The sequence below is a fragment of the Talpa europaea genome (genome assembly GCF_964194135.1).
Source record: "Talpa europaea genome assembly, chromosome: 4".
Classification (NCBI taxonomy): domain Eukaryota; kingdom Metazoa; phylum Chordata; class Mammalia; order Eulipotyphla; family Talpidae; genus Talpa; species Talpa europaea.
Window position 1 is genome coordinate 90203481 of NC_140070.1, and position 16196 is coordinate 90219676.

The 16196-nt window shown below is 32.5% G+C and overlaps 1 protein-coding gene across 6 annotated transcripts in view; it reads right to left on the minus strand.

Annotated features, from left to right (window-relative positions):
• The window catches only part of CBLB (Cbl proto-oncogene B), a gene marked incomplete at both ends in the record, with an annotated part of 185156 nt that overhangs the window by 57967 nt on the left and 110993 nt on the right, over positions 1 to 16196 (minus strand). For all 6 annotated transcript variants that reach the window (XM_084231638.1, XM_084231637.1, XM_084231636.1 and 3 more), the window contains 2 exons: positions 10971 to 11102; positions 13880 to 13967. In XM_084231638.1, the coding sequence (XP_084087764.1) occupies positions 10971 to 11102; positions 13880 to 13967 (220 nt within the window). The remainder of the gene's footprint in view (positions 1 to 10970; positions 11103 to 13879; positions 13968 to 16196) is intronic.

Below are 16196 nucleotides of genomic sequence, written 5' to 3' on the forward strand. Positions count from 1 at the left end.
GACAAAAAAATATGACAAATGTTCAGTATCAAATTTTTAAAAAAAAATTCTTCTAAAAACAGGTTTGATTTCCCATTGAAAAGGAAAAAAGCTATGGCGCTTTTATTTTCTTGGTCATTTACAATATCAATGTTATCAAAACTTTAGTCCTATAAAAAACTAGAAATTGAATCATGTCCCTTTTTATCATAAGGCACCAATGCCAGTTAAACATTCCATAAAAATTTTTTGATAGTCATTATAAAAAACCAGTAGTATAATATAGAATAATCCATCTAAAAATTCTTTATGGACAACTTCCCATTATGTATGTGGATGGGTGTGTCTGTGTATGGCTAAATGTTTCCATTTTAAACACCTAGGTTTTTAAATAATATGATAAATAAGCCAACAGGGAAAAATAACACATTTATATTCAGAAACCATCACCTTTCCTAAGACCCTGTCCATCTGGACACAGCTCCCTTCCATATAACACCATGTGAGATAATGTTTTACCCTTCATATTGTTTTCAAAGGAAATACTGTAGAAAGATTAATGCAAGTACCTATGGATCATAAATTCATTTACTGATTTATTGAAAGTTTTGTTCAAAGTCTCAATTTCATTTCTCAAAACTAACTGCAGTAAGAATTCACAATTGGTAGGAAAATAGGACAAAAATGTTTTCATGCCCTGCCAATAATGGTGCCTTCTAGAGACAGGTGATACATACCACTCATGTTTTGTCTTTTTGTTTTGCATTATACCTTGACTTTAATAGTGTGTCATTTAAAAAATACTTAACTGAAAAGTTGTGATTCTAATCTTTGACTCATATACAGTGTTGTAAACCAATGAAACTTACCACAACAACAAAACAGTGACAATCATAACATCATTTTAAGGCAGAAATGGGATGGCTAGCACAATTAAGAGATGAGAAAGATACACAAAGATAACATTTTTAAAGAAAACCTTCAGTACATAATTCTAGTTGACTCCATCCATTTGGAATGATGGGAAACTAGGGATCTACTGGCCCTACAGTGATAGGCTGATCAGTAGTAGAATTAACATTCTCCCCCTCCTCTCACTGGACAATTACTGAGCGTGCACTCTATGGGAGGGAGTTTATCCTGTCTCAAGTGTTACTAAGAGTAACAAATTGAAAATCTTTGTTACACACATTGTTAAAAAATAAAAACACTCTTTGGTTAAGGAAAAGAAATCACAATATACTCTCATTTATCTGTGGTCACGTAATTGGGGAAAGTTGGAATGGTAAATAGCTGAAGGTGGTGTGAAGAAATATAGACATATCAATACAAAATAGTGTCTCCTGCTCACAAGCTTAAGTTCAGTGGGCTTCAAGGCAACTTTGGCTATTTGCGCCATCATTTTACAGATTATAAAAACAAATTTTACATTATCTTGGATAACTTCAGAGTTCTATTTTTTTAACACAGGAGTAAGTAATTACAAAAAGGAAATCCTTTCTCCTAATCTTTCAGTAATAAAAAAAGTTAAATTTGAGTGCATATTCAATGTTATCCAGATAAATTTCTCTTATGAAAAAGTCAAAATGGATCCACATGCATGCTTGCAGTGGAATTTTCTTAAATAAGAACATCTGAAAGGTCTACATAAGAACATTTAAAAACTATAGTCCTAACCTGTAAGAGCAAGATGTAAGAAGCTGATGTTTTCTGTGTCTTTAATGAACCAAGGATGTAAGGCAGTGAGTGCTCTGGGCCCTAAGTAGACACTTCATTCATTCATACAGGTATAAAATATTCAAGCAAATTTCAAAGCATATTCAAAAACAGAGAGAAAAGTAAAGTGAATATATTACAGATTGCCCAAATTTAACAATTATCAATTCACACCCAGCCTTCACTTCTTCCAGCCACTCTTGAATTATTTTGTAGCTCTTCCCATTGATCACATACATTAACCTTTATGTTTAGCACATATATCCAAGAATAGTGGGCTTTTAAGACCCAACCATAATATAATTATCATCACTAAATATTAATCCCTCAATCTAAAATATTATAGTCATAATTTTTAGGGCAGTGTCTAGAATGTGTAAGCCACTGTACTTTGCTTGCTACAAAGGCTCCTCTTAAAGACTCCAAGGTCAATTTGCATGTTTTCGTTTAGACTGACTTCCAATTTATTTGATCTATTTCTTGAAAAACAGTAACTGAAAAGACTGAGTTTGGAACAGAGGAGGTGAAGGCAATAATAGCTTGTTGCATTGTAGATGGTACAAGGAAAAAATTGGAACAGTTCATCTAAAGCCAAATTTAGGTTTTTCTCCCATCTTGCCTATCTGAAAATTTAATACTATACAAATTACTGATGTGTATTAGAGTAGGTGTTTTATATGTCACAAAAGTTATATTTTGTTTATCTTTATTGAGAGTTTACATTACTCACTAAATGAAAAAAAAAAAAAGCTTCAATGCACATCCAATTTGATTCATAAACAGATCACACTGAATATATCTCCTTAATGGTATTTACTATGATTTTCACCGATAAGTTTTGTTTTTTTTTCTAAAGATTTATTTTTATTTATTTATACAAGCACTGGGTACAGTCAGAAGCGTGGGAGGGTGGGAGAATTCACCAGAGCCAGAGCAGGGAGCAGAGCAGGCAGAAGGACCGAAGCACACTGCTGAGGGGAGCAGTGGGTGGCAGGAGAGGTCTGTGCGCCATGTGGGACCCTCCTCCAGTGGCCGGGGAGCAGCTGGGGATCGAACTAGCACTGCAAAGGCTGCGGGCAGCTTCGCAACCCAGTGCTCAACTGCTGCGCCACCGGGGAGGCCCCACCCATCAGTTTTTATAAGATGACTTGTCATAGGCAAATTAGAGCTTAACCATAAATTCTCAAATGCCACTCTGGTTCTCTGTTCTACTGTCTGTCAGATAGCTGACTGAATACATTTGAAGAAGGTCTATAACAAACACATAACTAATCAGGATTGTAGCTCAATAATTAAAATAATGTTTGTCAATGTTCACTTAACACAAGATCAAGGAGCATATGCTAACGAAGGAGAAAGACAAATATCTCTAGTCCCCAACATAGTCACATTCTGTGAATTTTAGGAGGAAGTACTTGGGACTACATCCGTTCTAATTGACTCAGATTTCACTTCCTCAAATGAGAAACATTTCAAGCCAAATGATACAGAAGTTATCAGTGAGGACCACACTCATATGAAACTTAACCATTTAATATGTTCATAATAAAATATGTTTATCATTAATATTTAAGTTAATGATGTTAAATACAATTAAGCAAACTGAGAAAAACAGAATAATTTTATTTTCCTAAAAGATTTCCCATTTTCCCAAAAATCCTATGCAAAAATCCAAATAAATGTTATCAGTATGATCTCAATGTCATCAATATAACATTAGATCAGTCACCATCCATATTCCTCCTGTTTAAATATTCAGGTGGACAGTATCTCTTAAACATTTCCTTTTAATTATTTAAAGATAAACATTATAGTACAATTCATTTGCTCTCAAGATGACTGATTATTCAAGGGCATACTTGTAAGGCCAATAACTCATACTTTCCCATATATACAATATACATGGAATGCTTAGAGAATACATAGGCTTCCAAGAGTCTCATTTCTGGGTGCATTTTATAGTATGTGTTTGTTTTCCATCTCAGTAACTTCTAATTTAAATCACCTTGCTATACCCTTCATATAAATTTTCAATTTAATATTTATCTTTTTAACATGGAACAACTATAAATAACTAGATAGAAAAATAAATCATACATACTCTGAAAGTAGCTTGGGTGCTGATAACTATTTTCAGAGCACAATATTTACCACAGAAATTCTAACTTTTTGTGGAGAATGAATGAAAGAATGAATGAGGATAGTTATTAGTAATCCTAAATAATCAAGAATGGAAGAGACTTTGGTTTGGTGTTCTTTTATATTGGCAAGGCAAGAAGACACTGGTGAACTTAGATTTTTCTAGTTTTAACCAGGGAGGTAGATGAAAACATGCAGTGATCAGAAAAGGACCACAGACAATTTGAATCAGGACTCTTGGATTGGAATCCTAGTCCCATTTATAGCTGTATGACAATGACTAAACTACTTACTTGTAGGGAATAACAAGAGAATGCACATTTTAAGGTACATCTTGAAAATAAAATGAGGTAAATTACTTCAGAGTTTTCCAAAGTGCTACATAAATTCTAGTATTATTTCTATAAAGCAGTCTCAAAGACAAAATATATATATATATATATATATATATATAGTAAGATTATTAAGGAAATAAGGAAACATCTTAGCATTGAGAAGAATTCCATATTCTCACAAAATAAATGGGTTAAAAACTACAAAATTATTAGTATATACATTAACAGTAATCACAAAGATGAGACAGGCATCCCCTAAGTGATTATATCAATTACTGTAATAGGAACAATAACTACAGTTCTAGACAGTATTGTACACATTATCTCTATATTAACTTATTTAACCCTTATGAGGTAGATACAATTATTATCCCCATTTTTCAATAAGAAAATTTTGGGTTTACATAATTTGAAGGAGACCACATGGCCAAGCAGTACTGAATAAGAAATAAGATGCAGGAGATCTCTTTCAGGAAGCTAATCTTTTCATCTCTACATTGTCACTACACTATTATCATCAGGACATAGCTCTTCAATCTTAGAATCATATCCTAGGTCAAAATAAAGTTGAAAAATACCTGCCCATTATGGGATCATCTGACAAAAAAAAATCTATTTTGTTCAAATTGCAAGTTTCAAAATTAAGGAAACTACTAAAAGTGACTGTTCCATTTGCTCTAAATAAAAATTTTCAGTTTGTAATATGAAGATGCTAAACTTGCCCTAACTTTTGGGTATAGGTTGGCATATATTTTTCACATGTGAAGAGCTTTTATAATAATCATTTGTTGCTACAGTCCAATTTAAATTTTTAACACATGAAGCTTGTGAGCCTGCGTTCTGAAGATGTTTTATTCAGTGGAGTTTAAGATACCTATTAAGTGCTACTGGTTAAAGCCAATACAAAAAAAAAGTTTTCCAAGTCAAAATCTGCTATCATCCAGGTTTATCATGACATACTGAGCTTCCACTTAAGTCACTAGACATAGAGTGCAGCATTTGCTCTACCCGAGGTTGTTTTCCCACATCTGTATGTGCCTTTCATTCCTACTGACATCATTCCAGTTCTGACGTCACTGAAGCATTTTGGGAAAACCCCAGTAATCCCGACATTACAATGTGAAAGAGGAGCTTCCAACTCTATTTTACTTAAATTTATATGAAAAGATAAAAATTGTCAAAGGAGGAATACCACTTTATGACATTCTTTAAAACAAGTTTTTTCTTATATGTAGTAGTAAGCTTACAAAAATTTCATGAACATTAGAAATGTGAAGGTTGAGTGTTTTGGAGGGAAGATACAGTAAAAGATATAGTGCCTGATGTGATCATATGAAGTCGCTTCTCACCTCTCTTAGACAACCATGTATTTTTTCCCCTAATAATGCTCTCCAATATAGGTCATATATAAATTCACTGAATCACATATCATTAAAAGCACCTGTTGATTTAGTGTGAAATACTATTTTGAACACTCTAATATATTTCTTTTAAATTATTTTGAAAAAACAGACAGAGGGAGTAATTACAGGGAAAAATTACTTTGAATTGAATTAAAGTTCTCCGCATAATTCAAAACAAAATTGCATATCTAACTGACGTGTGTATACATTTTTATTTTGGAAGAAGGATTTGAGGAACACAATTTAGAGTTTGTGCCATTAATAAACTAAAGTCATTTTTTGGATTTCTGGGGGAAAAAAAGAAAGAAAACCATTTTTCATACCTTAGTGATAACCCTGCAGCAACACAGCTGCATAGCATGCTAACTACAAAAAGAAAGATGTGAAGGAGTACAGGGTGAAGAAAATGTTTGTTAGTATTATCAGAATAGCATGGAAGAGAGAGAAAACTCTCCCAAGTTTAATTGCCAAGGGTAGAACAAATACCACACCCAGAGTGATACTGCTTCAAAGAATGTCTCTAGAGAGATACTATTCAACTTATTTAGTATTCCTTGTAAACTCTGCCTTGCTTATTCAATTTATTAAATAACACAGATGTTTCAGAAGGAGAAAAAATATTTGACACTTCCTGGAGGCATGACTAATGGGCCATTATGACAGCAATTAAAGAGTAACCACTTGCAGGCAGTAACAACTACCTGACATCACTCCCATGCATTTCTCAGGGTTTCTGTTAATTAGATAAAATTCAAGTCTCCGAGGAATTTCATTTAAACCAAAGAAGACCATCAAATGGAAGGAAAAGTCAGTGAATAAAGACTGGCTAAAAATGCACATTGGCTGAACACATTATGTTTTACGATCAGAGTTTAATATTTCCTATTGGACTCTGACTGATTAATCAGAGCTTCTTGGCAGACATGCAGCCTTTAAAATCCTTTTCATCAGCATGCCCAACCAAAGCACTTGAAACTAACAAAAAATGTCTGCACCCATAATTAAATCTAAAGGATAACAGGATGTTCATTTCAAGTGATTGTTAATACCATGTCCTTCCATAAAACTTTCAGATATAATTTTGACCTCTTGAGATTTGTAGGGATTGTTTCTGAGCATTTTAAGCTCACATTAGTCCAGAATTTTGGAAACAGAAGCTGCTCAAGGACTGTTTCCCAATAAATAAATGAATAGATTTGAGATCTTGGAAAAGAAGAATGATAAATTACATGTCTGCCTCTACCATGGCAGTTAGGGGAAGCAAAATAAATTTCCCTGTGCAAAAGTAAGTCTGCAAAGTTAACTTCTCTGATAGAAGAAAACAAGCATATAAAACAAAAACAATGAATTCAAAATCATAAAAAATGGGACTTTAGCCCTGTGCCATTATGAATAAAAAGCTGAAAAGAGACAAGTATCACTACATGGACTCAAACAGCAGAGTTAATAATCTTACAGCATTCTTCATTGCATTTATATATTTAGACATAATAAATAAAAATATATCGCATTTAGGAAAATTTTCAATGATTCCTTTTGTTCTCATATGCACTATCAGGGTAAGCTCACTGAAGCTATAATGTAAGGCTTTTAGCATTTTTAATATTTGTCAACTGGGTTTTAAATGGATTTCCTTTAAAAGACTTTTATTACATCACAGAGGTGTTTGCAGTAACAGGGCTAAATGACTGTTAAACACTGCTGTTCACACAATAATGTCAAAGCTGATAAAACAGATCTGTTAGTTGGCAGGAAGTACCACAGTATGAAATCTGTATGTAATTGTAAATATTTGGGTTTTCCAAAAGTAATGTTCAAAATTTGAAGTTTAACCACAAAGATCCTATTGAGATATAGATGTTATGGGATATCACTTTGGAATTCCCAAACTGTAGTCTAAAAACAGTTTTCTCCAGTATAAAGAAAATTTGAAACAATCATCCTCCTATATGGTTCTTGATGTAAAAAAGCCAGTATGTAGAGACTTGGTCTTACTGCCTCTAAGTTAGTGCCAATAATATTGCAAGCAATAAAGTGAGATGATGTGGCTCAAAAAACGTGGGAAAAATCAAAATGTGAAAAGGTTAAGGGAATCATCCAGCAGCTACTGAATAGAAAAAGTACCTGAGGGTTCAAATTTTTAAGATTCATTCTCAGATTTTGAACATGATAAAAGATCTTTAAAAAGATCACAGATTTTGATTTTTACTTTATTAGAATTAGGTTTTTTCCTGGTCCCTCATTTAGGTTTTCTAAATTCCTGCTATGAGTGAGACCACCCAGTATTTTTCTTTTTCTTTCTGGCTTATTTCGCTGAGCATGATCCCCTCCAGCCCCATCCATGTTGCTGCAAATTGCATGAGTTTATCTTTTTGACTGCTGAGTAATATTCCACTATGTATATGTACAAGCAACTATAAACCAGAGACACACTATGGAGGGAAGGAGGTGGGAGTAGGATCAAAATAAGAGGGGTGGGAATTGTATGGGGACTATTACCAAGATGAAAATGCATATTGTGCAAAAATGAAAAATGATGTAAAAAATGTATAAAATATATAAATAAATGTAAAATGTAAAATGTAAAAATGTAAAATGTAAAAAATATATAAATAAATAAATAAGATCACAGATACTTGAAGAGAAACGGACACAACTAAGGCCTTTATAAGGGCTTTCACAATTTATGTATAATTTCAGAGTCTTGATTTAAGGTAATCTCAGTTCTTTTTTCTTTATATTATTTTGCATAAAATTCATAATTATTAAGTAACTATCAATGTATAGATAGCATGCTAGGGTAGAGGATCTATAAATAAAGCAATCTACATTCTAAAGCAGAAACAGGTAAATAAGTAAATGTTAACAATATGAATACAATTAGGTCAGGTGTTATAAGAACATATACAAAATATATCAGAAGAATGTTAATTATGAATCTCTTGTGTGGGGAGAATTCAAAAGATGTTCTAATAATGACTTTGCATAATTTTCATTAAGCTTTATGCAAAATTCTATGATTAGATTAGTATAATAACATTCACAAGTGATACGAATGTGATTTTATTTGATTATTTCAAATTTCTGAGTACTTTTACACTTTTCATTTGCTATTACTTAGTAAACTACTTTATTAATATTTTCTCCATAGCGTCTCATAAAAATTTTACTCAAAGGCTTGTCAGTGCAATTTATGGTAACTTAACTTCCCTACTTTCTAAATGTAAAACAGAAGTACTTCAGAGAAAAGATAAAAAAGGGAAATAGCAAATGTTAAGATCTATATTTATGACTGGACATATGTCCATGTAAGGCCATTAAACCTATGTGGCAAATCATGAAGTGAATCAAGGAACTGATTAGCAACTAGCAAGAGGAACAGCATCATCCACAAAATGCACACATAGTAATATATACAAAAGCTGTGGAGATATTATTGGCCCACATTCCTTTAAGAAGGTAAATATCTTTCAAGAACACAGATAGTAAAAATTTTTTTGTTTGCTATTCAGCCATGTTCTTTTACTCACCCTGAGCAATGAGGTATTTTGCATGGCATTTTAAATCATCTTTAGATTAAAGGTTTCTACCCCAAAATGGGAACTTCTGACTCTTAGCCCATTTAGCTTCTAAATACTATGCAGAACACCAAGTTAAAGATGCCAAGTCCTGCAATATCTGTATCTGTAGGCTTCGCGTCCATGGTCTCAAGAGAAAAGACAGATACACAGCCCATACAGGAATGCAGAGAGTACCATGAGCTTGTACCACCCTGGAATTCTGGTTTTCTTCAGGAAGAAATGTAAAGCTTTTAACTGGTTTGTGCTGGTGACAATATTATCACAATGAAGACCTAGTCCAAAGGGGTGACATGCACAAACTCAGCTTTAAAATACTGAATGGGTATCAGGTAAAGCAAATCATCCTAAAGTTGTCCTGTCCCAGTCAGCCTGGCACACAGTCAGTAATGTTTTTTAAGACAACTAAGAAAACAATCAAGGGTCAATGGACAGAGAACAACTTTGCTAACACCATTTTCATCATCCTTTTTCCTTTAGTCTCCTTGTACTACACAAAATTCACCAACATCATGAGGCAATGAAGGGAAATTAGAGCAAGGACATAAAGGGAAACCAAAAGTTAAGTATAAACCAAATGTATACTGAAGGAGAGAAGTGTAGGGATGGTGAGCAAACTTCCCAGAGGTAGCAAAAAATATCTGGGAGTTCAGAAATGGCTTTAGAAACATAAGCCAGTAATAATTCATTTCCAAGTTCTTCCACTTTTTCTTCACCCACTTTTTAAATCTCCCTAAAGAAAAGGTTCTTTCTATAAGATTGTAAAAATGTGAAATTCATTACATATATTTTTGAAAGCATTATATTTTATTACCAAGTAATTTATTCAATAGGTTTCAATGACTCTGAGTCTGCATTTCCCTTCCTGAGCCTCTCACGCCATCCTTCCTCAGGCAGTGCAGAAATTGCAGGAGAAGATCACGGAGTGGGAGAGCTCATGGACAGGGTGAGAATGGCAATCACATATTCAACTGCAAATTTAATTATCTTAAAAATTGAATTATCTGCTTTCTAAACTCTACCAACATTGACTTCAGTACCGACTGTGATGAAAAGTAGTAAAAAATGGATTGATGAGAATAGTTCATGAATCTTCCAAATACTTGAAACTGGAAATCTGGAAAGATTCATTTTAATTTCCCCAACCTTTATTACAGTTAAAAAAAAAATACAAGAAAGCCTTGGGGAAACTAGTTATTTTCTAGATCTTATACTAAAACAGCAAATCAATTTTTATTTATTGAATGCCTGCTACAGAGGGAAAGGCAGTTTGTCTTAGATTCTGCTACTATAAATTGTAAAATGTAATGCCTGTTTCTGTGGTAACTATAAGTGTTCAGGAGAGTTTTCCTGTCGGATTCTCCTAGTTAGCTTTACAGAGCAAACAAAGACCCACACCTCCTCCCGAGAAAAGAGAATTGGTTGGAAACATCACTTAAGACTTATGTGCTAGGGTTTACTTTGTTTCAGAATCTTACCAACTCTAAAGAGAATCAGCTCTAAAAGAAATTGTGTAAATATGGGTAGTTGGCAATATTGATAAGTGACATCCTGAAATCAATGGTGTTACAGAAGGAGAGCTACTTATGACTAATATCATAAAATTGTTGGACATGCAAAGGAACCAAAATACAAAACACAGCAAGGAATCTAATTATATAAAAGAAATTTAAACATGTAAGATTTGTTTGACAACCATTTCAAATTAGGTAGACTTAGTATATTACTTTGAGTCATTAAGATGAGGAAAACTGAAAGTATATAATATTAAGGGGAATACAAGGAAGACACCCATGCTGGTAATTCAACTGTGATCATACCTGCCAAGCTGTAAGGCAAGAGGTGCACATCAAATGCCCACAAGGCTCAATCTTGACATCTTTGTCGTTCTCGGCACAAATTTTACAGAGCTGAAACGTGGAGCCCATTTCACAATAGAGTTCGTACTGTTCCTGGGATGTGGGAGGTAAGAAAAAGGCAATGTTAATGTATTTTTAGTATAAATTCTTAATGCAGAATTTTGTTAACTACAATGGCTTATAGTAAACACTTCATACTTGATCCTGTCAGGATAATGCTACCATTTAAGACAAGTTATACATTGATCATCACAATTTAGTCTACATAATCATTTTTAAGAAGATTTGAAATTTTATCAGGCTGCCAATAATTCAATGTTTCATACTGATCCCTTAGCAAGGCATTGCTGTAATACTCACAGGGAATCAAAAGACAAAACATACAGCTTAAAAGAATGACATATATAACTGTACTTTCCTTGTAAATGCCACATATATACACAATTACTGTCAAATTGCAAAATATTTATATGATTCTGGCTGACCACTAAACTTTATTTCTCAGATTATTATCAGATATTTCAAAGTAGAAGAAAAGCAGCATTTTCCCTTTCTGCCATCGGGTACTATGGTCCACATTTACTATTTCAAATAATCTCCAAAGCATAAGATACATTGAATTTTTAAAAATACCTGAGGCTCAATAAAATTGTTTTCCTCAAATTCTGTATTAAATCTCCAACTCTAAATTGCATACTCTTATCCTAATCTAATGATGTCAAGAAAACTAATCACGGGCCTCCCCAGTGGCGCAGAGGTTGAGCGCTGGGTTACGAAGCTGCCCGCAGCCTCTGCAGCGCTGGTTCGATCCCCGGCTGCCAGGCAATGGTCCCACATGGTGTGCAGACCTCTCTTGCCACCCACTGCTCCCCTCAGCAGTGTAGTCAGTCTGCCTGTTCTGCTCTCCGCTCTGGCTCTGGTGAATTCTCTCACCCTCCCGCGCTTCTGACTGAACCCAGTGCTTGTATAAATAAATAAATAAATAAATCTTTAAAAAAAAAAAAAAAAACTAATCACTTCTGCAACTAAAAATTTTATTAAATATTTCTTCTCTTGAATTGATTAAAACATTTTGGCATAACAGAACTAAGTGTTCAAACACTAGAAAGATCTATGTCAAAAAGAGGTACATACTGGTCAGTATGAGAAAATACAAAAATGTGCTATTTAATGGGGATACGATGAAAAGGAATCATAAAGAACAAAGATTTATTTAAATATGGCAATGCTGCTGTCTAATAAATGCTTACATTGTACCTGGCCCTGGGTAGGATAAGTAATATTTAGCCCCAAACATGCTAAAAGATCATGTAATATTGGTAAGAGAAATCATATAATATATCGATACATATGAATACATAAGCACACATATGTAGATTGTTATCATGATGCACATATTATTACTATATAGTTTTTTAGTGACATTTAGGAAAGGGAAAGAGGGAGTGGGCCACGATGGCCAAAAAATAAACCTAAAGTAATCCCTAATATGTCATAAAATCACTAATGATCTTAAAATAATAGATACATCTTTATACTGGTGATGGCAATCAAAGGATCAACTTGTTATTACATAAAGATTACAAGCTAGCATTACAGGTGCATAACTCAATGCAACCTAAGGGTTAAGATGTTCAAATATTTATGAAAATTAAGAGAATGATATAACTCCTGAAGATTTAGTTTTAAACAATGTCTTTGTAAACAATTGACTCATGAGTACACTTTTACATATATTAAAAAATATAAAACCACTACATAATTTAGAAAATGTCAGCCTCACATTAAACTATATAAGCCAATAAGTGAGCTTCATGCAATATCAATATCCACTGGAACTGAAGTCCAGAGAATGAGAAATGAAGTAAAATCGGTTGTCCTTCCCCCAAACCAACTTCTTTTAGTTATATTTATTATATAGCATACAAAAGCACGCATTATGCAGTGCTATTTCAAACAAGATAACAGGTAAAATATAATATTCAAGCTCTCACTTTCATCCTCTCCCTAATATTCTCAAACATTTTCACTTCCTCAGTTAAATACTGGGTTAGTGTTCTTTTATTTTTAAACGTATATTGATTATGTTCATACAAGATCAGTTTCTCTGAACTTACATAATGTAACAACACAAAATGAAATGTCACATAATCAAGGTTTACATAAATGGAGCTTTATGACATAATAAGATGCAGAAGTTCCCATGGATGTGTGACGAGATGCTTCTCCCTCCTGTTAATCACTTTACAGTATGAGTCCACTAAGGTTTATTTAACATATGATTAAATATTTTAATATTTTAATTTAAATTTTATAATTTAAATTATCAAATTTTATAATTTACAAAAGATCACAGATCTTTGCCTATTTATGAGGAATTTATAAATTTAAAGTTGTTCTTATTTTGATAATTACTGATTTTGATAATTACTATTACCCTCAAATAAAAGGTTTTACCAAGTTATCCTACAACTCATAATCTATGGAGGTTACCAAGAATGGATTTAGGAATACAATTATTATCTTCAATAAGCTTCAATTATTCATTTGACTCTAAAAGCTATGCATAAAATTATTCTAATCTTCTTTGGACATTCCTAAGCCTGTGATTCTCTTCCTCATATCTATGTGCTTACCTATGGATTTATCTTTCTCCACATACAAAATACCAATATTATGTCAAAAGCAAGAATATTAACAGTAGAAATTTTTATCTAAAATATGAAGTAATTTCTTTCCATTCTTAGAATTTCTTATTATCTTTTGCATTAAATAAGCATGTATGATTTTAGCTACAGTTCAAATAGAGAATCTTACCAATTTCCAAAGCATTCTGGATACTTATTATGTTTCCAGAAATTTGTTCTTACCTGTGTAACTTTTATGTGATCATGGGGTGTAGGTTCACATAATCCTGTCAGATCAGGATTATAACTCCTCCCATCCGGATAAAGATAGCTGGATGATAAACAGAAAACTTATTACCATAAAGATAGAGTTTTAATTGACATTAAGGTTATCAAATTCTTCTATACTCACATACATATTTTGATGTAACATCAAGAACTACTCTACCGCACAAGTTATTTTTTATGATATTTAATATCTAGAAATCATTTTCACATACTATATAATGTATATGGACTCATATACTAAGCAATTATTTTTAATACTTCTACTATGTTTTAAATGTAAATTTCAAAAATTTACTTTACTGGTCCTTCATATTCCTTCCAACAATATAGAATATATACCTATTTGCAATTCTTACCTCTTCATCTGAAGAACAGTTAACTATCATTTTATACTATGTGCCATAAATAGGAAAAAAATGGAATTAAATCCCACAATTTTCCCACAAAAGTTATTCAAACACTTCTGTGGTGCTCCCATTTCTCCAGTTTCCCATCCCCTTTCCACACACTCTAACTCACATGCACACACACACAGAGTTCAAATAAATAGAAAATGTCACAATTATGTTTCATTTACTTCAAGTAAAGTTACAACACAGAATGATCACTAATTACCAGGTTCTAGCACTAGATTTAAAATAACAATAAAAATTATAGTTACTGCCATCTTGCTATGCTAAATTAACTCTTACCTATTCAGAAATTTATTAAAATCATGATGTGTAAAATGTTGGTAAATACTTTTTTGGGTTAAATATGTAAAGAGTAATATTACCAGCTACTGGATCCCATTAAATAATTAGAAATCATTCTGTTTATGTTTCTGTTCTAGATAGCTTAAATGAAAATTAAGAATACTATAATGGTGAATATTTTAGAGGGCAAAACTACACTGATACTATTCTGTGAAGAAAAAAATATATATTCACATCTTTAACAATTTGTCTACAAACATGTTGTTAAAAGTTAAAATTTGTCAAACAACAACAAAAAAATGAACTTAGAGGGACAGGTCATTGTGTTTTTTTTTTTTTTTTTTTTTTTAATATGTAGGAGACAGTGCTGACTACATCTGAACCCAATTCAAATTTGAGCATCACGGAGTGAGATAAAGTTCAACAAAGATTAAGTGAGGCACATGAAGCAAAAACTGACAACTTTCTTCTTATACCTCAACATGGCCTGTTTTTAAAAAACTATATAAAACTTTGTTCAGCACACTGCCAAAACAGAGAGAAATTCTAGGAAGCATCCACAAGTAGAAGATTACCAAAATGACAGTAAGATTGCAGAGGAGAGTTTAAAAAGGTTGTGTTAATGTATAAGGGCCATTCAATGATTATAATCCTCAGTAAAGCAGGGTGCTACTGATTAGCCCTGTTGAAAGGCACCAAAGGGATATCAAAACCTAACTGGTTATCAAAGTAATCTTCTTTATCACCTATACCATATAATATTAAAGTCAAATATAAGGACAGCTGGTCTTGGGCTAGGCTACATAATATCCTGTATTTTTATTTCTCTTAGGAAAAAAACCTAATTAACATAATACTCATTTTAATCTAACTTTAAAGTCAGGTTAAAATTTTAGTTTGTTCTTCTTTAATGTAATCTATCATGAATTCAAATTCAACTAGCCAACAGCTAAGGTGAGTAAAAGTTCAGAGATTTTAGACTACTGATGATGATATTATTCTTATTTTTTGACTTTTGAACAATTGAAGAATTATAACGAATAAGCTATATCAAAATTACAGCATTTACAGAATTGCCACTCATAACCTCCATTTATAAATTAAAACATTAAAAGCATACTTCTTAAAAAGAAAAATGCTGTAATTGGTGAATCTAGTTACATATGTGGATCTTTGATGCACTAGAAGGAAGGTATGAATAACTGAAAAAGTGAATTTATTAAGAACAGAATAAAAAAGAAATACACATTTGGTATCATAGTTTTGTTATTCTTCTGTAACTATTTTTTGAAAGCTTTTAACTTTCAAAATTACATTATTTTTCTCCAGAGTCCATAATTTTTTTCTTTTCTTCAATTACTTTAAGAGAGGTAAAGGTGAAATCGTTTGGTATTTGCCAGTTCTGAAACTTTCTCTTGCTGTGCCTTTACCACAATACATGCTATATAGTAAGCTGAAGCACAAATGTCTCTTAGTAACTCAGCAAGCAAAATTCAGAAAAGTCAGCAAAATGAAGTTACACTGAAAATACACTGAATAGAAGAGAAATGGTACATGACTAAAATCAACAAGAATCT